This window comes from Lingula anatina, chromosome 5 (genome assembly GCF_051362555.1).
Source record: "Lingula anatina isolate TDL-2025a chromosome 5, LinAna3.0, whole genome shotgun sequence".
Lineage (NCBI taxonomy): Eukaryota > Metazoa > Brachiopoda > Lingulata > Lingulida > Lingulidae > Lingula > Lingula anatina.
The window spans coordinates 22935800-22961219 of record NC_141771.1 but is presented as its reverse complement, the minus strand read 5'-3'; the positions used below and the strand labels follow the sequence as shown (position 1 = coordinate 22961219).

At 35.4% G+C, this 25420-nt stretch overlaps 1 protein-coding gene across 4 annotated transcripts in view; it reads left to right on the top strand.

The window, feature by feature from the left end:
• Positions 1–1142: 1142 nt before the first annotated feature.
• The window catches only part of LOC106156295 (scavenger receptor cysteine-rich type 1 protein M130), a 34919-nt gene continuing 10641 nt past the window's right edge, over positions 1143–25420 (top strand). The window contains exons 1-22 of one of the 4 annotated variants that reach the window (XM_087012827.1): positions 1143–1258; positions 1634–1756; positions 3713–3748; positions 4003–4026; positions 4371–4511; positions 4856–4885; positions 5088–5111; positions 5317–5457; positions 5795–5827; positions 6015–6038; positions 8505–8639; positions 8977–9012; positions 9188–9211; positions 9589–9726; positions 10501–10596; positions 12311–12464; positions 12919–13127; positions 13436–13567; positions 13902–14030; positions 22139–22249; positions 22508–22649; positions 24222–24433. In XM_087012827.1, coding sequence (XP_086868953.1) covers positions 1204–1258; positions 1634–1756; positions 3713–3748; positions 4003–4026; positions 4371–4511; positions 4856–4885; positions 5088–5111; positions 5317–5457; positions 5795–5827; positions 6015–6038; positions 8505–8639; positions 8977–9012; positions 9188–9211; positions 9589–9726; positions 10501–10596; positions 12311–12464; positions 12919–13127; positions 13436–13567; positions 13902–14030; positions 22139–22249; positions 22508–22649; positions 24222–24433 — 2149 coding nt within the window. In that variant the 5' untranslated portion in view covers positions 1143–1203. Of the gene's footprint in view, positions 1259–1633; positions 1757–3712; positions 3749–4002; positions 4027–4370; positions 4512–4855; positions 4886–5087; positions 5112–5316; positions 5458–5794; positions 5828–6014; positions 6039–8504; positions 8640–8976; positions 9013–9187; positions 9212–9588; positions 9727–10497; positions 10597–12310; positions 12465–12918; positions 13128–13435; positions 13568–13901; positions 14031–22138; positions 22250–22507; positions 22650–24221; positions 24434–25420 lie in introns of all 4 variants that reach the window. The other 3 variants (XM_087012826.1, XM_087012828.1, XM_087012829.1) reach the window with 3 other exon arrangements.

The following is a 25420-nucleotide window of genomic DNA, read 5'->3' as shown; positions in this document are numbered from 1 at the left end:
CCCACAAACACGTTGCTGCGATTTGCCTTAAAAGGTATATATATTGAGCAAATAACATATATAAATATTATGGCAAAAAAAATACTTGTAGCATATTAATATCGCATTCCGTTATATTACTGTATTTGACAGCAAGGCACGCAGCATGACAAGTTATTAAATACCAATTGTACATGTGTTCGTGCGGAGGATACCGAAGGCATTTTTAGGAAAGGTAATCTCGGTGCAGTATGAGGCTTCATCCTTTCTTTCAGAAGTGAAATTAAATAATAATTACTTTTTGTTGCTACTGTATGTGAGCGTTATGTTTTATTTTTTTCAGAAACCTTAATAAGATTATGTCCCACTCCAAGAAAAAAAGTATTGGATCACAGAAGTATGGTCAAAAATAAAATTACAAATCCATGTGACATCAATTTACATTTATTTTATCAGGGCCAAATATGACCAGGCATCTGTAAACCGAGGCGCATCTGTAGTACGTATAAGAAAGGAACTTTACTGGAAATAAAATTAATTGAAAAAAAAAAAAAAAAAAAAAAAACTAACAAACAAACAAACAAACAAAAAAGAAAAAAAATCTTATTTTCACCTTTGGCTCATATTTATCAAATAAACAATGGTAGTTTGATTTGCTAAATCTAAAATAATTCACAAAGTTATAATATTGATACAGATTTTGTGCTATTCACTGCACAGCTGTTTGACCATTTGGTCGCAAATATTTACACGTTATCCCACTATACCAATAAGATATTTGTCGAATTATTAATAAGCGGAGTGTTTCTGTTCGCGTTGGTCTCTTATCTTCCATATTGGATATTTGGGGAAAAATCAACATCCCTTTTGATATGGTTTCACTTCTGAGGGGGAAGGGTATATTTAGCTGGGGGTGACAGAGTGGGGTTTGTATCCGAGCCGTTCAAAGCGAGTAATGGATTTCGTGTTTATTCTTAATTACTCTTTTATTTGCACTTGTACTAGAGTGATCGATTTTCCCTATAACATCGACGGGGAGGAGTTTTTTTTTTTTTTTTAATGAAGTAATGTAAGTACATCAGTAATACTTTTTTTTCTTATTCCATTGACAAATAATGTAAAATGTTTTTCGAATCTTCGTGCAGGGTTGTGACCCTCCTCTCCACAGCGTTCCTTCACCCAGTGAAACACGAGGTGACAAGTCATTAGTGTTGAGGATGTGAAATGATGCAGACGACATTTTTCTTGATCGTTGTTATTTCGCTGTCTGGGCGGGCAGGTAAGCATGATCTTATTCAAAGACAACATACGTATACTGCTCGTTGCTAATCATTCTCAAGTTTTGAACATTTCACTTACTCGTGATCATTTTCCTCAAATAATTATCATTTTTCTTAACTAAAAATATATACATATATATTTACATAGTTTTAGAAATGATGTGCTAGCGTTTTTTTGTTTTTTTTTTATTTATTCTTTTTTTTTTTTTTAAAGAAAAAAAAAGAAAGACAAAAACTGTGTATATAGTATTCAAATGGATATGCATTCCAAATTTCCTAGTGTCCCAGAGTAGCTTCCGGTGCCCCACGGGGAGGTATATACCGTGGAGCTAGGTAGATAGTTCTCAAAGGCAAATGTATTCCGTATTTCCTAGTGTCCCAGAGTAGCTTCCGGTGCCCCACGGGGAGGTATATACCGTGGAGCTATGTCTGCAATGGAAGGTGGGATTGCAGCGACGGGTCGGACGAGAGGAACTGTCAGACCACGTACAGACCAGGTATGATTTAATTAATTATACATTTCAGGCAGAAAATATTCTTAGATTTTTACAGTACATAGCAGTGGCGGATTTAGAGAGGGCGAGATGGGGCGTCAGGGAGCCCTGTCACCCCCCTTTAGTTTTTGAAATTATATATCACACCAATATTCCCATCTTGCAATTATTTTGACTAGTTAAATCAAAGTTCTGAAATGTACCAAATGGTTTCTCTTTAAAACGCCGACAATTTACGGGGCCCTTGAGCAATCCCCGAACCCCACACCAATGGGGCAATTGTCGGCTTCGCATACAAGGCCAGTCGTTCAGTTCCGGACCCCCACCCCCACCCCCTTCAAATAATCCTGGCTCCATCCGATAGATGGATCGATTTGGTATAAGGAAATGCTCAATGTATAAGGCTGCGTTCACATGAAAAATCTAAATTCTAAAAGCCTAAAAATCCATTGGCGGTATCTAGTGATCACGGTCTGTCCCCTGAATAACCCGCGGCGTAATTAACTAGCAGAGCGAGCGAGTTACTTCCAAAGCTGTAATTAAATCTCCGTTTGGCTCAGAGGAAATTCTGATACCTAGAGAGAAAGAAAATGACGGTCGTGTTTTTTTTGAAAAATGTGTTTTTCGATTTTGTGCAACATCAAGACGAAGAAGATGAGGTCCATATACACACGACATATATGAGTGCAAATTGACGAAATCCACTGTTTAGAAATACAACTGCGCAGGTATCAGAATCTCCTACGAGCGCAGCGGATAATTAATTACAGCTTTGGAAACGACTCGCTCGCGCTGGTAGTTAATATCGCCGCGGAGTATTCAGGGCACAGACCGTGATCGCCAGATACCGCCAATGGATTTTTAGGTTTTTAGAATTTAGATTTATCATGTGAACGCAGCCTAATTTTCGCTTGAATGAAAAAAATTTGCAAATATTTGGAAAGTTGCGGTTACAAAAGCTCGTCTTTGAATGGTTTGTAGGGAATATCTGGTCTTATATATATATATATATATATATATATATATATATATATATATATATATATATATATATATATATATATATATAAAGTGCTTAACGAATTACGTACCGGTTTGTTCCTTGGCTGCACTGTAGGTATATTTCCCTTTTGAGGTAATTCCAGGACAACCTATTTATAAGGCTGATGTAAATTAATTTGGTTTCTCTGTCTGGATAAAGTGAACCACAATGATAATTCAACTTACTCACTATGTCAGAAAAAATTGCATAAACGAAGGCGCAATGTGCCATCTTTGGTAGCCGTTGACCACGTCAGTGTTTATCTGTTGTCACTCGATACTGTCGGCTTCAACGTTTGCCTTTGATAAACGTTTGTTTGCTAGATAAAAAGAATACGATATGAATATAATATATTGCTTATTAATGTGAGGCCTGTGTCATGACAGGCGGTGATTAAATTATGTGTGTTATTTCTCCTCTCGTATGTTTAGAGAATGAAGGTGATTTTATTTACTGTTTTAATCTAAAGGTAAGGTCATTATATAATTCAACTGGAAAAGCACTCTGAGAGTGCAGACCTCCGCCAAGGAAGCGATTTTTTATTATTATTGATTATTGATTGATTATTGATCCGGATCACCAGGAAAAACTAATCATCTCTTCCTTGGTCCACTTCTGACAGTTCCTGAAAATTTAATCAAAATCGGTTCATAACTTATTGAGTTATGTTGATGACAGACAAATAGACAAACAGAGGTGAAAACATAACCTCCTTGGCGGAGGTAATAACAAAATGTAAATTTGATGTTTTTTTGCTCAGCCCCAATCAGTAATGTGCCAGAATGCAATAATGGGAATGTTAAGGTGGCTCTATTATTCAATAGCTCAGCTCAGATCATTGTTTAATCTTTTTCACTAATGTAAACTATTCCATTGTCTTTATGCACTGATTGTAAAATTTTCACTTTGTCGTCTAGAACACACCACGGAGACCAATGTAGCTACAACGTATAGTAAGCTTGAGAGGAAAACGCTTTCTCCGTCTCTCTCTCTCTCCCTCTCTCTCTCTCTCTCTCTCTCTCTCTCTCTCAACAATAACGTTGTATTTCGAAGTACAAATATTTATTGAGAAATGTACGTTTTCTTTTACTTTAAGTGTACATAAAAAATGTTGAACGTTTAGTCAACTACTAAGTAATTTTTTGACGTAAGTTACAACGCACGTTATTTTTACATTGAAATCGAAATATTTACATTTCATGTTTAGCAATGCCGGAGACAACTCCATACGGTAAGCTTCCCTATTGTACGTGACCCCGTGAGTTATGATGTTATTACTTTTACAAATGCTGCCTGGCAGTTGCTATTAATAAAGTACAGTGGGCTGGCTTCAAGTTGTTATAATTGAAAATGTATAAATTTATAGTTTGAAGTCCATAAGATTTATCCAAGTTTTTTGTAAGTACATTCTTATGTGCATGGCTTGAGTTTTGTCTGAAGTTTCTGTGCACGCCTCAAAAAGCCATTCTACTGTGACTGTAGATTTGTTTTAATATATTTATTGTAAACTGGAAGAATGGCATTATGTTGTGACATTGCGGGGCTTCTACGTCAAATAAACATGTACCATTCCAGACCCTTGTTCCCAAATCCCCTGCCAGTATGGCGGTACATGTATACGTACCAATAGTTACTATTGGCCATACACTGGCTACAGATGTAACTGTCCTTACTACCGTACTGGGCAAAAGTGCGAGTTCGGCGCTTACGGATATCGTAAGTTAAACTTTTTTGATCAAGTAACGATTTTTTATTGCGTATGCATATTTTAAGTGCGAAACATCCTTCATTTTATTTTTACTCTCTTTTAAGTCATCTAAGGAAAGACATGCCGATAATATTTGTAAAATCACTGCAAAAGTAGGAAGTATTTCATTTGTGACGCCTGTCAATGCACTTGTAAGGTTAACCAATACGTTGAAAATAAAACAAAATTTATATATTTGAATGCTGAGCATAGTATTTCCTAAGAAGTGGCATTTGATAAATAACCGCAGCCCAGTACGATGCAACAAAAGTTAACTAAGCATTTTAATGTCTTATTTTATGCTCTACACAAGAAACCACGTCGGAAAAGGAAATCACAACTGGTATGAGCGGAAAACCATTTAGTAAAGTTCTGTACAAATGTTCATGTAATGCTTTGTCATATATTTTAGAATCCTCAGTATCTATCAAATTATGACAATCAAACACTTTGTTTAACGTTAAGTCAACTTCATGTTTAATGTGCAATAAGGCACAGTGTACATTTTAAACATTAAAATTGAAGTATATCCATTCCATGTTCAGCAACAGCGGAGGCAACTACATACGGTAAGCTTTCCATTTGTACGTTCCCTCGTTTGTTTTATGGTATCAATGTTACTTTTGCATAGACTTCGCCACTTCGCTACTAGTAGAATCTAACAATTTGATTTTTGTCTGTCTTAGTATTAGTTATCCGTTGTTAACCTGAAGATTAGCATAATATTGTATCACAGCCATATCTAAAACGTCATATAAACATGTACCATTCTAGACCCTTGTTCCCAAAACCCCTGCCAGTATGGTGGTACATGTATACGTACCAGCCATTACTACTGGCCATACACTGGCTACAGATGTAACTGTCCTTACTACCGCACTGGGCAAAAGTGCGAGTACGGCGCCTACGGATACCGTGAGTTGACTTTTTCTATCACATTATAAGTTATTTTTCAATGTATGTGCATATGTAGAACCAAAATATCCAACAACTTACTTTTAACTCTAGTTAATGCACTGAATATGATTTGTAAAACTTATATAATTATAATTACTATAATTATATATAATTACTATTTTTGTCACGTGATAAAGCACCTGTTGGGCTAGTCAACAAGTTGATGATTGAACAAAATATATAGTTGCACAACTTGTATAGCATTTTTCAAGAAGCAGCACTTGGTTAATAATTGTAATCTAAAACGATCCGACAAATATTTACTAAGTATTTTATGTATTTTCATCTTTTACAGGAGAAACCACGGTGGCAAACGGAATCACAACTGGTATGTGAGGGAAATCATACAATGAAACTCTAAAATATGTTCATATTATGAAGTGTTATATGTAACGGTATGAGTCCTCCATATATGAGGATAAATTGTTTAACATTAAGTCAACTACTGTGTATTTTGCATCCAGTCACATTACAGACTTTTAAACATTTAAGAAATATTCCCATTTCATGTTCAGAAATGCCGGAAGGAACTACATACGGTAAGCCTTAATTGTGTACGTTCCCTCGTTTGTTTTGTTGCCTGTATTTTTACTGTGTGGAAGTTACTTAAGGACGCTCTCTCATATTTCCGATTTCATATTTCTGCTCTAGCGATTTTGATTCTAATTGTAAGACAAAATTTTCTCACCATATGAGTAAAAAATATGAAAAAAATTGGAGGTACTCCAGCTTGCTTTCGAGAGGTGGCGTCCCGAAAAACGCTACGTTTATTACATTGCGTTATATGGGGATTTTGCCAAAATGCCCTTAATTTTGCTGAAAAATGCAAAAAAAAAAAAAAAAAAAAGAAAAAAAAAGGAAAAAAATCTGCCCTAGCGATTTTAATTTTATATGGATATGTTATAGATCTTGGTAGACCTCAAAGAAATTTACAAAACAAAAAAAAATGAAATAAATAAATAAATAAATAAATAAATAAATAAATAAATAAATAAATAAAAAATATGTACCACATCCAGCTTCTTTTTGAGCCAGGGCTGCTTGAACATCAATTTTTTTTTTTTTTTTTTTTTTTTTTTTTTTTTTTTTTTTTTTTTTTACATAGGAATCAATGGAAAATTCAAGCAAATTTAAATAAATAAGTTTGTATCATGGGTTTTTTTTAACTCATACACTTATTTTGCTTCCATAACAATTATATTTATACTTCTCTGCACCAGGTAACCAAATTTAATCAAATTTGCTTATCCCATTCATAATAAATTGATATTCAAATGTTGAAAATATCAGTTGAATTTCAGTATGCCTCATGGAATACCGCCATATTGGATTTTTTATAGGCTGGACCTACAAGCACATGTATCAATCTCATGTGACTTTTTCCTTCCTATTCTTTATTTTTTCTTACTGATATAAATATTTTTTTAAACATTAAAATGGCTGGATAGATTATTTGCTTTGTATATTTTGATATACCCTGTACATTGTTTTAACAGTGTATCAATTTCTTACTACTGGTAAGATACATGTAGCCATATTTATTCACAAACGTGCTTAGAAATCTAGGTGGCAAAAAATTAGAATATTCATCTAAAGACATCTTTTGGTTATCAGTTTATTTCGATTTGATATTATATTTACAACATGAAATCAAATAAATATCAATAATAAATATACGTACTTATTTATTTATTTATTTTTGACCTAAACACTAAGAAATTATTTTTATAAACGTGGTATTATAAATAATTTGCTCAAGGTTGAACACAGGATTTAGTTAATTGGCTGGGATGAAATAAAAAAAAATGAAATAACAGGGATCTTCCTGTGTGCCGTGAATTATTTAGTGATAATTCATTATATTTCAATACCTTAATATGGTTAAAACACTGAAAATAGGCCTGGTACTGCTACTCTGATCGCGCGAATTATGAGATCAAAGGATTTTCTGCTCTTTATTATAGGATACATTAACTAAATTTCGTGACTCGATCTAGACACTCCTCTAATAAATTATGGGCGGAATAATTTCTCTTAAGATATTTATACCTGTTGCATCTTTCCTGGAGAGTTAAAAATCGCACTGTTTGCAGGTTATATTGTTCAATAACATAATTGAATTAACAACAAAACGCCATGAGTATAATTATTTTAACTAATTGTGAAAGAAAAGAGAATTGTTTTCAGCATACAAATCACGGTAACTTGGCCCAGGGTGATCGGAAACCAATGCTGAAGAAGACAATGTCTTGTTGCACACATCGTAAACATGTGACAAATCACCACAATACACTTTGTGGTCAAAATGCAAGCCCTTGTGAATATTTTCCGTGAGATAAGATCTTGCCACTGTTACACAAGCATTATTAAAATGCTCTTTTCCATCCCTTCTTCGCGTAATTTCTTAAATTGCGGCATTTGTAAACAAAGTCGTAAGTGGGTACTTACCGTCGTAAAAGATCAAGCGTTCACTGATACGCAACGCATTGCTGACATATTCGTAGCGCTTCGACCAAAATAACATCAAGTATTTCATACAGATTTCTTAAAAAGATGAATTACGTATTTTACTGCATGTTTTATTTTCATAATTAGCCGCTATCTCCACAAACTAATTATGCTAGAAACCTGCGCCGATCGCAAAAATAGCTAATATGAGAGAGCTACCTTAAATAGAATCTTAAGTGTGGGCCGGGTAAATATATATAATTACAGTCTTTTATGTATAGAAAATACACACGTTTTTGCAAATACATTCTTATATGATAACATGTGTCTCAATTCTCCGTGCATTTTATTGTATTGTTCTTACAGTTTTAGTTTAAGATATTTATTGAAAACCCAAACGGTAAGATAATATAGTATTATTGCAATATCTTACACTTCATTTAAACATGCACCATTCCAGTAAATCCTAAACTGTTTAATATGTGTCTGTTAAAATATAAACATAATAAAGCGAAATGACAATGGCTCAAACTTAATTCAAACATGACCAATTCCAGACCCCTGTTCCCCAAACCCCTGCCAGTATGGCGGTACATGTATACGAACCAACAGTTACTATTGGCCGTACACTGGCTACAGATGTAACTGTCCTTACTACCGCACTGGGCAGAAGTGCGAGTACAGCGCTTACGGTAACTGAGAGTTGATTTTTCTATCAAATAACTGGCCATCAGTTACTGTTAAGTCATCTTCAGCAGTGACCAATCGTCCTTTTTAACGTTAACTCCAAGGGAACCTTAAGGGTAATATTTATAGAATTGATAATAAAGGTGTGTACCGTTTTCATCATATGATCAAACACCTATCTCGCAAATCAACAAGTCAAATATAAAATATATTTAGTCAGGCATAGCAGTATTTGGTAAATAGGTAGATTAAATATTAAAAAAAAAATTCAAAACTAGGTATGTATGCATACTCTCATATAGATTCATTATTAACATTATTTCATTATTTCATATTCGACAGGGGAAACCACTGCGGCAGACGCAATCCCAACAACAGGTATTTTTATCGTTCAGTCAAATTTGAAATACAATATTATGTAATATGTGGTTTTGCGTTAAACAAGAGTTCATCGATGTAATATCTATCTCAATATGGTTTTAGCAGCAGCATTTTGTGTCACATATCACCACATGTATTATTGAAAATTTAAATATTTCCATTTTATGTTTAGTGGCGCCGGAAGCAACTACATACGGTAAGCCTTCCTATTGCACGTTCGTTCGTTTTATAACACTATTTCTGCCGCCATATGTATGAAGTAGTTTGCACAATAGCATAAAGTTAATCATATTCTAGAGAAAGATGAAAAAACAAAGGAGTAAACATAGTGTCTAAAATTATCAATGAATGCATTGATGATTGTGTTCCACTGTGCCTGTAGTTATAAAGTGTAAGTTATTCATTGCAAACCTGAAAATTGCCATTGTATTTTGTAAGTGTTATATATATATGTCTGATGCCCCCGTTGATGCTTGGATTCGGTACTTTGAAGCACCGAAAAACTAGTGCTTGAGAAGATTTTATGGCCAAATTTTACTGTGAATATTTTTCAATCCCTCCTTTGTTTTTAAGATCCCTGCTATAACAATCCGTGTCAGAATGGTGGAACGTGTCACCCGAAGACAATCCCTTACTGGCCGTACCAATTCAAAAAATACATCTGCCAGTGCGACTCTAACCACTATGGACAAGAATGCCAGCACAACGCACGTAAGTTGGATCTGTGCAGTGAGATACTAGTTATAGAAATTGAAATGTATATCTTGATATTCATTGTCTTCTTCAGTGTTTCCAAGTTATTAACCTGACTATAAACAAAAAAAAAAAGGTGCGAGTGAGGAGCCTCTAGTGATATATATATATATATATATATATATATATATATATATATATATATATATATATATATATATATATATATATATATATATATAAAGTGTTTTTCCTGTACGAGTATATATATATAATAAAAAAGAAAAAAAAGAACAGAAGTTATTTTGCCCCGACCGGTTTCATTTCAAAATCCTTATTGTCTGCAGTGCCATCAAGAAATTAAATTACCACTGTGTTGGTTCAATCTTGATATTCGTTTGCTTTAGGACAAACCACTGATAATCCTACGGATAATGGCCCTTTTAAAATGATTTTTATAAACTTGTTATCCAGTTTATAAGCAGCTTTTTTTGTGTAGTTTACTAACACCATTGATTGTTTCCAGATAGATAAATTTGGAGCAAAGCAACCGATGACACATCTCTGTCCTCAGTTTCCGATAACAAATATTGCAACACAATACAACATAATACGACACAATACTATTACGAATGCATCAAACAACCCATAAAGATCTTTTACTTAACTGAGGCACGTGTAATTGTCAAGGCAGATTGTGTTTCTTTGTGTATCTATTACACGGCAACGTGCTATTGCTCTGCGTATTATCAGCGTATATACTCACTACAGTTTACTTTATTCTTAAAGTAGGTTGTCAAAATGGAGGATATATTGATGAGACTTACTATAACGGTAGATGTAGCTGTCCAGTCGGCACATGGGGCTATCTTTGCCAATATGAAAGCGGTGAGTTTTATTTGTTTAATGTGAATGTATGGGCAGTTGATTTACCTTGATCCCATGTGTCACAAAATTATAACACTTGTCTTTGTGCAGTTCACATTAAAAGTGTTTTTACTGCCTAGATTTTGCCCCGAGATATATACGTACATATGAGAGTACCAATGCCGTGTTTGTGTGCAGGGGTGATCAGTTTACGGGAAACAAAATAAAATAAAACTAATCAATTCACAGATCACAAATCTTTAAATCACTTTGAATATCAAGTATCAAATTTTATGTTAAAACATCTGAAATCAGAGGAGCAAGGCAATGTCACCTAAAGGCAATATTGTGCATTGAAAAAATTAAATCACAGAGACAACATCTTGGGTAGCTGCCACAAATCCAGATGGCGTTATCTTATCCTCAAGTTACCGACTTAACCAATTTCTGGAGCTTGTTAGTTCAGATTGACCCACCTTAGACAAGATCGTCTGCCTCATCCCATCCCTTGCAGGCGTCTGGGCCTCTCTCCCTCTTATGGCACGGTGTGGAGTATCCCAGCATTGCTCAGTAGGATTCAATGCAGGCAACCAAGTATTATTTCTCAATTTCCTTATCCCTGAAAAAAATGCTCAGTGAGCAAGTTGACATGAACCAAATTGCAGTTTTATGCACGTAACAAAAGAAATTACAAACAAAATGAGTTCTAGCGAAAGAATGGAACTGTTTCTGTCGTCAGAACTTGCATGTAAAAGTCAGCATCTCCGAGGAACACGTACCAGATCAAGCTTCATAAGATGTAAAGAACTGCCATCTTGAGCAAAATTTAACACTTTATGGTCTTCGGCTAATCTCTTCTGCCATGAAACGTGAGGTCTGGGCACAGCGCCACAAAGAAAAAACCTTGCTTTATCAGAAAACCTTACATGCCTTTAAGGACGCATTTCACGGCAATAGGATCGGCAGTCCATTTCCTACCAGCAATTCTTACCTTACGGGGTGAAACAATTTTCCTGTGAGTACACCTTGGCCCAACCCACGAATCAGGTGGTGTCTGCTGGTGTATTTTCTTCAGAAAACTGGGGTTCCGTGTGCTTTCGCCACTTTTCCGCGGAGAAGGTGCACTTCCCTTTTTCACGACTTGCATAGTATACAGTCCTACCTGGCTGTAGTTTTACAAGGGTCACCTTTGCTGTGCTTTGTGTGACACCGTTAGGTGAGTTACTGGCGGATCCTTGAACCAATCCAAGGTGAAATCAATGTTCTTTTTTTGCGCTAGGCAACCTATAACCCAACAACTTACCAAGTTCTTATTTGGCTTTTACAACGTGTATAGTCACTCTTCCTTCAAGCGTAATTTTTTACAGGTACGTGAAACTAAACATATATGTTCCTGCGTTAGGGGCCTAAACGTACATTTGCCCTTACATTTTTCCTTGGACTTGTCACACAGGCATAGCCATCTGAACATTGTCCAATGAATTGATTACATAACCATAGCTTGCAAATCGATTATTTGTGATTGACCAACCCAGGTATATCTAATGTTTTGCCAAAATTGTCACTGTGAAAATTAAAAATAAAAAACAACAAATACATGAGGATTTTAAAAAGTATTCCATCATTTTGAGCAAGAATGTACATCATTTTATTTCATGCTAGTGAATGAATTTGTTATGGTTATGAAGTCTATTCTATTCTATTCTATTATATTCTATTACACCCGCCATTTCAGATCAGTTTACAGGGAAAAAGATCCGTTTAGTAGGTTTGATGATTAGAAACATAGGCCGAGTGGAGGTTTATCATGATGGCCAGTGGGGGACAGTTTGTGGCGATGGCTTTGGCAACACTGAAGCAGAGGTTGTATGCCGTTTGCTGGGATACAGGTGTGGTTTTCATTAAAGTTATATTGGTAATAATGTGTCATTGCGTGGCTTTAATAACAGCTCTAAATGAGAGAACATTTCATGATAAATGCTCTCTCCACGCTGTTGCAGAAAGTGCGCCATTATTTTAATGTCCATCCAGTGGCTGAATGCAATACTACAACATAAATAATTTAGTTGTCTTAACGATGGATTTTATAGTCGACGTTTACCCCCGAATTTAAAATGAGTTAGCGGTTCCCATCAAACACGACACGTTCAGATTAAGTTGCTAGCACATTGCTACCACATAATAACATCATAGCGACGAATTATCCACGCGGTATCAAAGTGACGTGTTTGCTGGGATTAACCATTCAGAAAACAAAATTTCGATACATTGTAGGGAACCCTCCCTAACCTCTTCCTTAACCTATGAATGACTGTAAAAACTGCTAAATGTATCTTGTTGTAGCCCGTACAATGCCAGAGTATTCGAATCTGATTGGTCTGACCATCATACTTATGGCCGAATATGGCTGGATGATTTGCGCTGTAGAGGCAAGGAGTCCAGTATATTCGACTGCTCTCACAGAGGTCTGGGTGTACACGACTGTTACCACCGTCAAGATGCCGGGGTGGCATGTCACAATGACACAGGGCTCTCGGCCACCGCCATTCCTGGTGGGTAAATGTTTGAACACTTTTTAACGAATTTTAAAGATATCCGATAGGCGAGAAATTCTGATCAAAAACTTCTAGTCAAAGCAATAATACGCTTAAAATATGACTATACAAATGTTTGTGCGTGTATAGTTTAGTTTAAATTACTACTTGAGACTAAACAGTTTTGCTGCTTTCTAATATAACTATTTTATTTTATGGGTGCCTTTACATATATGTATGACAGCCCTGTGACTGAACATCACAGTTACAGAGTAACAGGTAAAATCTGCCCTATTTTAGTATTAAAACATGTTATCCAATTCCAGACCCCTGTTCCCCAAGCCCCTGCCAAAATGGTGGCACCTGTGTACGTGCCAGCATTTTACTTTCTTTGTACTCTGAATACAAATGTGTATGTCCTCTCCAACGATTTGGGGAAAACTGCGAGCAAAGATATAGTAAGTATTCCAATCGCACTTTTCTATACCATGTTACATATAAAGTTATTACTATTGCCCCGCCCACAAAAATGCCTACACATTTATTATTACTTAAAAGACAAAGCTGCATCCCTTACTTTAGATACAAAGCTGTATTCTAGAGAAGATTTCATGTGAATTACATCTGAATTAACAGTTTGTTCAAAGTGTTATATGTACGCGTTAACAACAATATGGTTCATGTAGAGTATGCTCTAGAGAAGATCTAAACACTTTTAGTTTCAAACCCATGTGCCTCGAGCCCTTATGTTTCATACGCGGTATGTTTTACAGAAGATTTAAACATGTTTAGTTCCCGAGCCATGTGACTCAAATCCTTGCCAATATGGTTCATGTGTGAGTACCAGCAGTACTGGCTACAGATGTGACTGTCCTTTCGACCGTACAGGGGAGAAGTGCGAGAACAGAATTTTGGGAAACAGTGAGTGGAAAACTATTGGTCAAATTACGAGTTGTTAACAAGTATGTATGCATATTTAAAGACCAAAATGTGCTTCAAATTGATATTAATTCCATGTGGTAAAGGCAAATATAAGTGACATATTTGTTAAAACGCTAAAGGTATAAATATTTATCATTTCATCGCATCAGCAAGTTGGTCATTAAACAAAAATATGTACTGGTATATTTTTGAACAGCAAGTGACATACGATTTAAAATAATTCCATCATAATTTAGTTATTGTGCAAAAATGTTTATCAATAACTCCCTGCTTTGTGTCATAAGTAACAACACGCATCTTTACGCAAGGAAATTGGAATATGTGTTGTCGTGATCTTACCGTAACCGTTGAAAAGTAGAAAAGCATATTTGGAATGCATATATTGCATTTAGCTAAAGGAGAAAAATGAAGAGATATTTAAAGGAGAAAAATGAAGAGATATTTATGAAAACCAGTGAAAACTTCTGAAAACTGATAATAATAATAATAATATATATATATATATATATATATATATATATATATATATATATATATATATATATATATATATATATACTGGGTAGGTCGTGTCGTTAAACTGATCGCGAAGGAGGGGAGAGCTAACATATATATGTTGCCATGTGACACGTGAACACCTCTCACTACACACAATACTCTGACCTACATTAAGCACTTGTTGCAGTTATTATATATATATATATATATATATGTGTGTGTGTGTGTGTGTGTGTGTGTGTGTGTGTGCGTCACAGATTGCTTTTATTGATAAAAACACTCAACCGTGTAACACTGAGAATAAAATCAGAGTACAAGTGACTCCAAACTTGTAGTCCAGCAGTGGTGCCTAAAATAACTCACAATTGAAGACAAGTTGACACCGACGGAGTACCGCCTCCCAGATCCCACAGGAGGGTGACAATTGACTCCATTCACACATCCCTTCATCCCTTGATATATCTCTACAAAAGACTCACCATGACCCCGTATTAAGGAACTTTTGACTCCTTAGCACATTATGAAAAAGCACAACAACAACAGTGCCAAGCGGAGAGACAACAGGTACCGTTTAGTAAACACCAGCATGTCCCCGGTTGGGCTGGAACCCACGTCCTCCCTCTCCGGAGGCCGACACTCTAACCACAAGGCCGTCCGGGGGCATTTTATGTAGTATCAGCAATAACAAATAGTTTGTAAATCTAGTAATATACAGCATGGCACATATATACCACAAATATACAAATGAGTGAGCATACCTCTCCAGTGACATGCATTGGCGGGGCAAACCTACAACCTGGAAACAAAACCTGCTGACCTGTATACCAATATACCACATAAAGGGTGTGGCAACCGAAGCCCGGGCCAGTAATAATTGCATGAATTCTGCACGCGGAAACACACATAAAACCACTTGTTCATGCATAAAACCAACTATGGCCAATATAGTAATGTTTATACCGACAGAGGATGATGAAAACTGTTCTGTCCACGTCGTCTGCTCACAACAATCACAAGTACTGAAACGAGTCTTACTGTCCAGCGAGCGAAAACAATCGGTGAAAGGGATAAGCCAGGAACTGGCCCCCGGTAATTTGACTATGATTTTAGAGCTGGCTTGACTCCATCACAGCTAGGGGGTGATTGACTCTGATGAGAGAGTCTAACGACTAGTACTGGGGTAATTTGACCCTTATATAGAATCAAATTAACACCATGAGGGTTAAGGGGTGCTGGACTCTGACTAGAGAGTCAAATGACTCCAATTTTACTCTTAGTGAATAGAAGTATTTTATTGCACCTGCAATAAATATCAAGATATTTGTATGACCGTTTTGGTCAGTTACCAGGTAGAATGAGGGAATGTCTTAAAGTCAGCTAGACACTTAACTTAAATAAAATAACAACTAAAATAAATACACCCATTTTATAATATAACTGAATAAATCATGCATCATGGCAATGGCAGTTGTACTTGAATAGTTGGCTCACCTGTAGGAAATAAAGATGAAGATATTTGAACCACCGTTTTGGTCTGTGAAAATATCCTATCAGATAAGATGATAAGTACCCGCCAAAGATAAAGTCACGTTAAGGAAAACTAGATGTGATTTTATACCTCGTCACATTACCCCCGCCTCTAAATAAACGGTATTCTGACTATTTACTTTAAATTAAGAGTTTATCAAACAATAGGACCATTTTACTCAACAAAAAGAAGTGACACCCCATATACCATGGAAGGAATGTCAAAACAGTCCACAGTGACCAAATCAACAATTACATTGGAGAAATATACAAATGACAACATGCATATTAAAATCACTCCATGATGTTTTTATTAATAATTATTTAAACTTCCTGAGCAACATATCATTTACATACACCAATCTAAAAATAGCTGCTAGATATAATCAACTTCAGCTTGACTCTGTTGATCATTTAATCCAAATACACTGTGTAAACTGTAGACGTAAGCATCTGTCATCCATGCAGGTATCTTTTTAATGCCTTTTGACTCTCTACAATTTTCTCTATTTTTTAACCATTAACCATTTAACCATTAACCATGTTAGGCGCGGTTTCACGAATAAAAAGTACTATTTCGAACAATTTACAGCTGTGAGGTGATCATTTGTAAATAAAAGTACATTGAAATAGGGGTGGGACAACCTTTTTGACCAATGTTGTATTACACAGTGCAACCGAAATGGAAGTTAGTTCATTGGTAGCGAAACACATGACTAAATATTTATCCATTCACATATCTGAGAGAGAGAATTTGATCTAATCACTTTGCAAGGGTGACCCTACCCATGGTGACGGGCCATGGGAAGCTGATATATAAACAAAAGAAAATGAAGAATCTGTCAACGTTCAATGAGATTCGTTGCACAAAATAAAATGAATTGACCGTTACAATCAGAATATTTTTTTTCTTTTTAATCTGTTTGCGCCCCTGATGAGGCCTCCGACCGAATCGGCTTTAGGGCTCTATATCAATTACCTCTCTCTCTCTCTCTCTCTCTCTCTCTCTCTCTCTCTCTCTCTCTCTATATATATATATATATATATATATATATATATATATATATATATGGTACATTCCACAGGGTTAGGGCTGTACATATTAGTCCGTGGGCCAAATACCGAAACCCTCCCCCCCTAGTGATTTTCGTTCACTATGTTTTTCTGATAGCTTAGGTCCTTAGCTTTTATTTTCTGCTTGTTTGCCATTAAACTGGTGGTGGGTGTGTGTGCTACAGCTGTTGCCATGGTAACACACGGGTTAAAATTGACATTTCTGAGCCCAACAAAATCTAAAATATTTCAAATACATAAACTAAATAGAATTCAAAATCGTTCTAGACATGTAGTCTAAGATGTGCACTATACCTAACGATTAACAAAAGTTTCCAAGATGGCGGCAAATCCAAGATGTCGTCCAATTTTTGCTGTTTTTTTAAGAAATTTTGATAATTTTTAATTTTTTAATTCTTATTTAATTATTAAAGAATTGCAATATCTGAGATATTTTGATGCACCAGTGTAGCATGGAATCTCTACTTTCTGCCTGTAGTGTTTGTTCAAGGTGCAATCTTTTTATTGAGATGAAAAATCCTGAAATCCAACATGGCTGCCACAAAACAAGTCTTTTACATGTAGCTGTCCTGTCTGGAAATAGACAAATTTATCATCCCAAATTAAGTTATTCATTACTTTTGGTGCACTGAATATAAAAACAGAACCCTTTTCAATTACTTGACTTAATTTGGATTACATTATGGCTTTCAAAATTCAAAATGGCCGCCAATGACCGTGAATTTACATCTTTGTAACCAGTAGACTAAAATATGACAGCAATATTCCTATTTTTATCTTAAGTTTGGATGAATACTTATGTTTTAATAGTGCTGATCACTACTAGATGTGTGGTCATGTAAAATGATTAAAAAAAGAAATATCAAATGGTCAACAATAACCTAGACTAGATAAAAGACATATAATATCCCCCAATAAATGCAAGTCACTCTCATTTGACCTAAGAAATCACACAAAGTTTCATGTACATGCTAATCACTCACATTTGACATGGGAAATAGAATACTTTTGAGTTGAAATACTAATGTATTCTGTCGCATTTGAAAGAAATGGCTGTCAATGAGTATAGGGGACTATATATGTATGGTCAATATCATACACTCTTGCAAAAAAAAAAAACTTGATAGAAAATTGTATTCCAAAAGAATGTTACATAGATTGATTTTATTAACCTGAACCCCCCTTTAGCGACTTTTATTTATTATTATATATTGCTTACATCCTGAGATCCCCTGTTCTGCTTGTTTTCTATTCAATTAACCCAGCCATTGCCATACTAACACAGGGGTTCCAAATTGACATTTCTGAGACTAAGAAAATTTCATACATTTCAAATATAACTTCAACAATAATGTAAACTTTAGAAGACATCTGTATCCCTGGTATGATGGCAAAACATTCTTTGAACATCCAAGATGATGTGATTTTTTTTTCAAGATGGCAGCAATATCAAAATTGCGGCCGGTTTAAGCTGTTTTCTAAACCTGTTTCTACTGTAAGCACCCTGAGCTTCAGAGCTAACTTGACACTAACCTTTTCACTGTAGCCTATCTCCATCGTGTCAAGTAACCTCTGACGAAAATAGTTTGACCTAGTTTATATAAGCCAATCGAATCCATGTTTCAAAATTTTTCACCAAAGTTTGGTGAAAACGCTGATTGGTTGATCGTCAATCGGCAATCCTCGGCTGATTCCGCAAGCTCCATACTAACAACATAGTTATTGTCGAGTGCGGAGACACCCGAGTAGTTCCGAGTGTATAACCGTACACAAAGAAAGCATGGAGTATATCGGAATTGAAACCAGAGCAGTATGATGCCCTGCATCATTATCTACTGAGGGATGATGTTTTTTGCGTGCTGCCCACAGGTTACGGCAAGTCCCTGATATTCAGCCTTATCTTTGATTGGTCCGGATTTGAACAAAGCTCGCTTTGACTCGTTCGCGTTCATTGGCTAGATCGTTCAATGAGTCGTTGAGTGCGGGCTTTAAATTTGATTGGCGGGCGGCGGGGGCACTCGAATCTGGTCAGAGGTTACTTGACACGATGGAGATAGGCTACAGTGAAAAGGTTAGTGTCAAGTTATCTCTGAAGCTCAGGGTGACTGTAAGTAACTAACGTTGAAAATTTAATAATTTAATGGGATAGAGAAATGTTAAGTATTTTGATATCCAAATGGTATTTAGTCTTTACTTACGGCTTATAGTGTTTGTTATTCCTACACTGTATAATTATCATTTGAAGAACAAAAAAAAAAAAAAAAAAAAAAAAAAAAACTTGAAATCCAAAATGACCCCAACATATCCTGGGTGATTTACTTTGGTATATATTGCTGTCCTATTAAACTTCTAATATTGTATATTGTTCTCCGAAATTGCCTTCTTTCTATCTGTATTTATTCTTTTATTCTTTTGTATTTGTTGTTACCTTTTGATGTAGTGAATTTGAATAATATGAAGCCAAGATCGTGAACATTTGTAATAACTCAATATGGTCTATAAGTATTTAAATTATCGTGCGGTAGATGGCTGAAATTATTTGATCATCTCTTACCATCTATTGGGCAAGTTGAATGACACAAAATAGTCTGATTTTGAGTGAAAGGCAACTAGTTTGTAAATATAGATGGCGATTTTGCATTTCTATACAATTATATTTAAAGTAAAATGCTATAAAAAATTAAATTATATATTCAGTTGAAGTTAGTGGATATATTGATTTTTCCAAAACGTGGATATAATTTTACCTCTCTAGCAGTTTGAAGCTGAGTTATGGCATATACATGTAAATGTTTTATTCCATTTATTCATATAGATGAACACCATCTTAGATTGTAACACAAACTCAGTTTCAGGTTTTAATACACTTAAAAAAGAGGATATAGAAGTAACAATCACTGTAAACAGTAATTATGCAATTCTGTTCATATCAGCATATCCAAAAACCTAACATTTTTCAATTCCAATGCTGCTTTCAAAGTTTACAAAAAGCTACTTACAGTAATAAGAAGAAAATTAACAAAAATCTATCGTCATCTTGCATTGGCTGCCATTTTGGCAATTTGACTATGATAATTTTTTCAAATAATTTTATTGATAACTGAGGTCCAAGTGTAATTTTTTTTAAAAAGTTTACAATACAGCGAGTTCATATATTTGAAATACATGGCAATTTAAAGGTCTCAGAAATTATAATTTTAAAACCCCTGTGTTACTATGGCAACAGCTGAATCTGTCACACCTTTCACCTATTACATGGCAAACAAGCAGAATATTTGAACTTAGGGCCCAAGCTATCAGAAAATCATAGTAAATAAAAATTGCTAATAGGGCTGAGCTAGCTTGAGTTTATTAATTTTTATTTTGCATTGGAATAATGTATCATATCATTTCATGTGTAAGCAAATTGGCGGCCATTTTGACTTTCGAAAGTCATAATGCAATCTGAATTAACACAATTTATAGAAAAGGGTCCTAGGATCATATTCAGTACACCTAAAAGTAATAAAGAATGTAATTTGGGATGATTAATGTGGCATCTTTCCAGTTAGGACAGCCGTATGTAAAAGACATGTTTTGTGGCAGCCACCTTGGATTTCAGGATTTTACGTCAAAATTAAAAAAGTTACATCTTCAACAAGCATTTTAGGCAGACAGCAGAGGCTTTTTACCATTATGGAACATCAAAACACATGCCACATTGCAATTTCTTAATAATTAAATAAAAACTCAAATATAAAAAATTCCCAAAATTATTAAAAAATGAGCAACAATTGGCATCCATCTTGAATTTACTGCCATCTTGGGACATTTTGATGATAATGAAGTATAGCACACTTATTAATTTACACATCTGGTATAATTGTGAAGTCCATTATTTTAAAGGCATTTGAAATATTTAATTTTCATTTTTGGTCTCAAAAATATCAATTTTCAACCACAGACATTACCATGGCAACAGCTCTGTTACTCACACCAACCACCAGTTTAATGGCAAACAAGCAGAAAATAAAAGCTTATGGCCTTACCTACCAGAAAATAATAGTAAACAAAAAACAATAATGGGACTAAGTTGGTGGGAGATAATTAAATTTAATATTCTGTTGGAAGAATATATTATATCAATTTTAGCCAGTGTGTATAAGCATATTGGCAGCCATTTTGAATTTTCAAAGTCTTAATGTAATCAGAATTAATGCATATTGTTTTAAAAAGTCTTAAATTCGAATTCAGTTTATTAAAAGTAATAAAGAATGACACTTTGATGATAAATCTGGCTTCTTTCCAGTTGGGACAGCAGACTTATATTTTGGCCACCATTTTGGATTTCAGGGTTTTACAACAAAATTAAAAGGTTTCATCTAAAATAAATAATGTAGGTAGCAAGTAGAGACTGTATGCTATTCCGGCGCATCAAAACACATCCCACATTCTTATTCCTTAATAATTGAGTAAAGACTCAAATATGAAAAATAATTGAAATTACTCAAAAATTAGATAAAATTGGCCGCCATCTTGAATTTACAGCCATCTTGAAATATTTTGAGGATCATAAAGTATAGTGCAACTCTTGAACTATAGGTCTACATCTGAAAGGATTTTGAATTACATTCACTTAACACATTTGAATAATTTAATATTTTTTTGGTCTCAGAAATTTCAATTTTTTATCTCAGACGTTACCATGGCAACGGCTGTAGCACACACACCCACCACCAGTTTAATGACAAACAAGCGGAAAATCAAAGCTTAGGACCTAAGCTATCAGAAAAACATAGTGAATGAAAATCACTAAGGGGGGGGGGAGGGGGTCTACATTGGCCCATAGACTATATATGCATGAGTAAATATTTAATTCCAGGAAAGGAGTATTTATTACATGTATCTCCGAGAAATGATATAAGGTGATGAGATAATAAGATAATACAAGTGGAAAAAATAGAGATAGGATTTGTTAAACAATATTCTTTTCTTGTATTTTTTTCCAGACTCTTGCTCTTCGAACCCATGTTATAATGGAGGCCAGTGTTATGTATACGAAAACGCCTACTTCTGCAAATGTCCTTTGGGTAGATATGGGAAGAGGTGCGAATCTAATGGTATGTCACGTTTCAAAAATCCTATCCAATCACATATTATGTATACCGTGATTAGTTTCAATATTTAGTAAGAAGTGTAGATACAATAAAATTTAATAAGTGTAGATTCAATCTATCTTATAATAATTTATACTACGTGGTGTTTACATTTTTCGTGCTAAATTTAAAAGAAACGAGCACTATATTCAGCAAATGCCTATGGGTGTGGTTATGATAAGGATTGCATGAGAATAATGGAAAACGTTCTTATTGCTATAGAATTCCCAGTTCGTTTAGTTGGAGGCCGCAGCAACAGAGAAGGGCGCGTGGAAATTGAACTTAATGGCCGCTGGGGGACTGTGTGTGACGACGGATTTGACGATAATGCCGCTAGGGTCATATGTAGATCACTTGGATTTGGGTAATATCAATGATAGGTCAATTCATAGCTTGCCATGATATACAGTGGCGGATTTGGGGGAGTGTCTAGGGTCCTGAATCCCCTTCGGTTTCTGAAAAAAATCACAGCAATGGTGACTAGCTGAGTAATAGTTCCGTATCGAATGGCACTGACCACCCTCTAAAATACTTATTTTTTGCGGTCTATCATTCCTAAAAACTGACCCCCCCCCCCTCTTAAATAATTCTGGATCCGCCCGTAATATACGGTCGCATTTCAGGTTTTGTCATATATTTCCACATGTTTTGTCAAGTTATGATAATAGTTTTAACTATATCTTATATTTTAATTTTAAATTAATTAAAAAAAAAAATATATATATATATATATATAATAAAAAAAAAAAGAAGAACACCAACTTTCTTGCCCCGACCGGTTTCTTTCTTTCTTCAGGGGTTTTTGTTTATTTGTTACTAGGTGATGTCATATAATATTACTCGTACAGGAAAAACGTTTTCATTTTTAATATATATATATATATATATATATATATATATATATATATATATATATATATATATATATATATATATATATATATAAACACTTAAAAGTGCACAGTGCTCTTCGTTATAAGCTTCGATCAAAACCGCCGAACGGACTTATACCTGTTTGCGTCCAAATTTTGTGCAGAATCTCACGTGCCAAGCCCTTCTTGTCAAATTCCGAGTTCGTAGACAGCTCGTATGCATGTACGGGGATATTGTAAGGTACCGTCGAAAGAAAAAACAACGATGTAAAATGCACGTTGCATGTAATGAAGAAGCAAGTTCCCTTTGCGTGTTGACTACGGAGCACGCCCTCACAACTTACAAAAAGAATGGAAAGCACGTGCGTCACCCTTACGCAAGAAATATTAAAGGCGTGCTAATGGCACACGCTCGCGTTTCAGCAATGATCGCCGATTGTGCAACGTGTACAACAATTTTCAAAAAATTCGAATTTCGGTCAATTCAGCTTCCAATATGGCTAAGAGGATAAGAGAAAGAAGATTAAAGAACAGAAAAGAATGGAAAAGGAAGAAGAAAAAAGTAGATAACAGGAGGCAAAACTGACAAATGTCGTCATTACGTCATAACGAGCGTATGAAGCTAGCGTGGAACAAAAGTGGTGCAAAAGTGAACTTCTTTCGCCGTGCGTTGCATTCTCGTCGTGAGTGGTGAGTGTGTGCCACGTACGCAGGTAGCAAGACAAACTTAAGAAATGTGTACAATTTTCTTTTGGAATTAGCGTCCCTGTTGAAAGGACACCTGAAGCCAACTTGCATCTATCCATTGCATTATTTCCTCTGCCAATACGGACTCACTGTACCCAAATTTCGTCGAGGACGTACTGTACGTTCCTAAAATCCGTGCATTCGGTTGTCACCGAGCCTTTTCTAAAACCCGGTTGTGACTGAGGCTTAAAAAAGTAAACGTGCCCGTATTACCCTATGACAAAAAAGAAAAACAGACGTTGCATTGTAGTTACAGACATAGTTTGCCAGTATGTGACCGAAAAGAGCACGTTATGCTACATTTCTTTGAATTTTAGTGACCGTTATGCAAAAGCGCACCAGTCTGCCTGCTATGGGCAGGGCATAGGGTGGATTTTTCTAGATGATGTCAAATGCACTGGAGATGAAAATTCATTATCAGCATGTAGCCACAGAATTTATGGTTCCCACGACTGTGGACACTCTGAAGATGCCGGGGTGTCTTGTGGGTACTCCTATACTCGAAGATGCCCAGGGGATTCTCAAAACGGTTAGTGTTCTAAATTTATTAACTCTAAACGTGGAACAGTACTGTATCTCTTGCCCACAGTTAAAGGTACATACGAACCGAGCATCGGTGGAGCGTGGATTCCCAGTAACACATGTAAATCACTTCTACTAGTTTCTTATACGACTCAAATAAATTAGACATGCCAAGGGATAAACTGAATAGATCACTCGATCAGCCATAAAGGAGCTTTAGACTTTTCCTTTCTTTAAATTTCTGGTCAGAAATTTAACCTACTTTCGTGACCTACTTTTCTGCCCCATTGACATACAGCATAGAATGCTAGCAGAAAAATCCGTTCAAACATCATTTTCGGGTAAAATTAAACAATGCCTTTTGGTAATCCTCTTAGTTATACTACTTGAAACTGTATGCTGGCATTTGGTCGTTTTTTGTGACAAAAAAAATTGACTTTGTATGCATCTTTAATGTTTGGTGGCTGATTCCAGGAGTAATGAACGAAAGCTTACCGTTTCCTAGTTTGATCACAAACGACTGTATGCGGACACTACAAAGTTGCTTTGATGTAGTGTGTATTCCTATTTCCGGAGATGATCTACTATTTAGCGGCATGTCCGTTAGAAACTGTGGTCGCCCCCCCCCCCCCCCTTGCCCTCCCCTTATGACATCCGTCCCATATACTAATAATTCGACTTGTTTCAATTTAGAATAGAATCATTGTCCAGTTGCTGGCTGGTGTCTTTACCAGAGTTGTGCCATACCATATCCAGCCAGGCTACATATATAAAGCATTGTTCATATATATTATCTTATGTCATAAACACTCTTTTTCAAGTTTTGATTGAAATCTTTCACATTTGTCTCGGCATAGATAGTTCCTTGCTGTGATCACTGGCCTCCTAACAGCAATCTTGCCAAATTAACGTCTTCTGACTGTGAACTTGTTCCTTGTTAAATGATGCAGGGGAATCCCTAAATGTCATGACATGCGTATTAACAGTCTCTTTT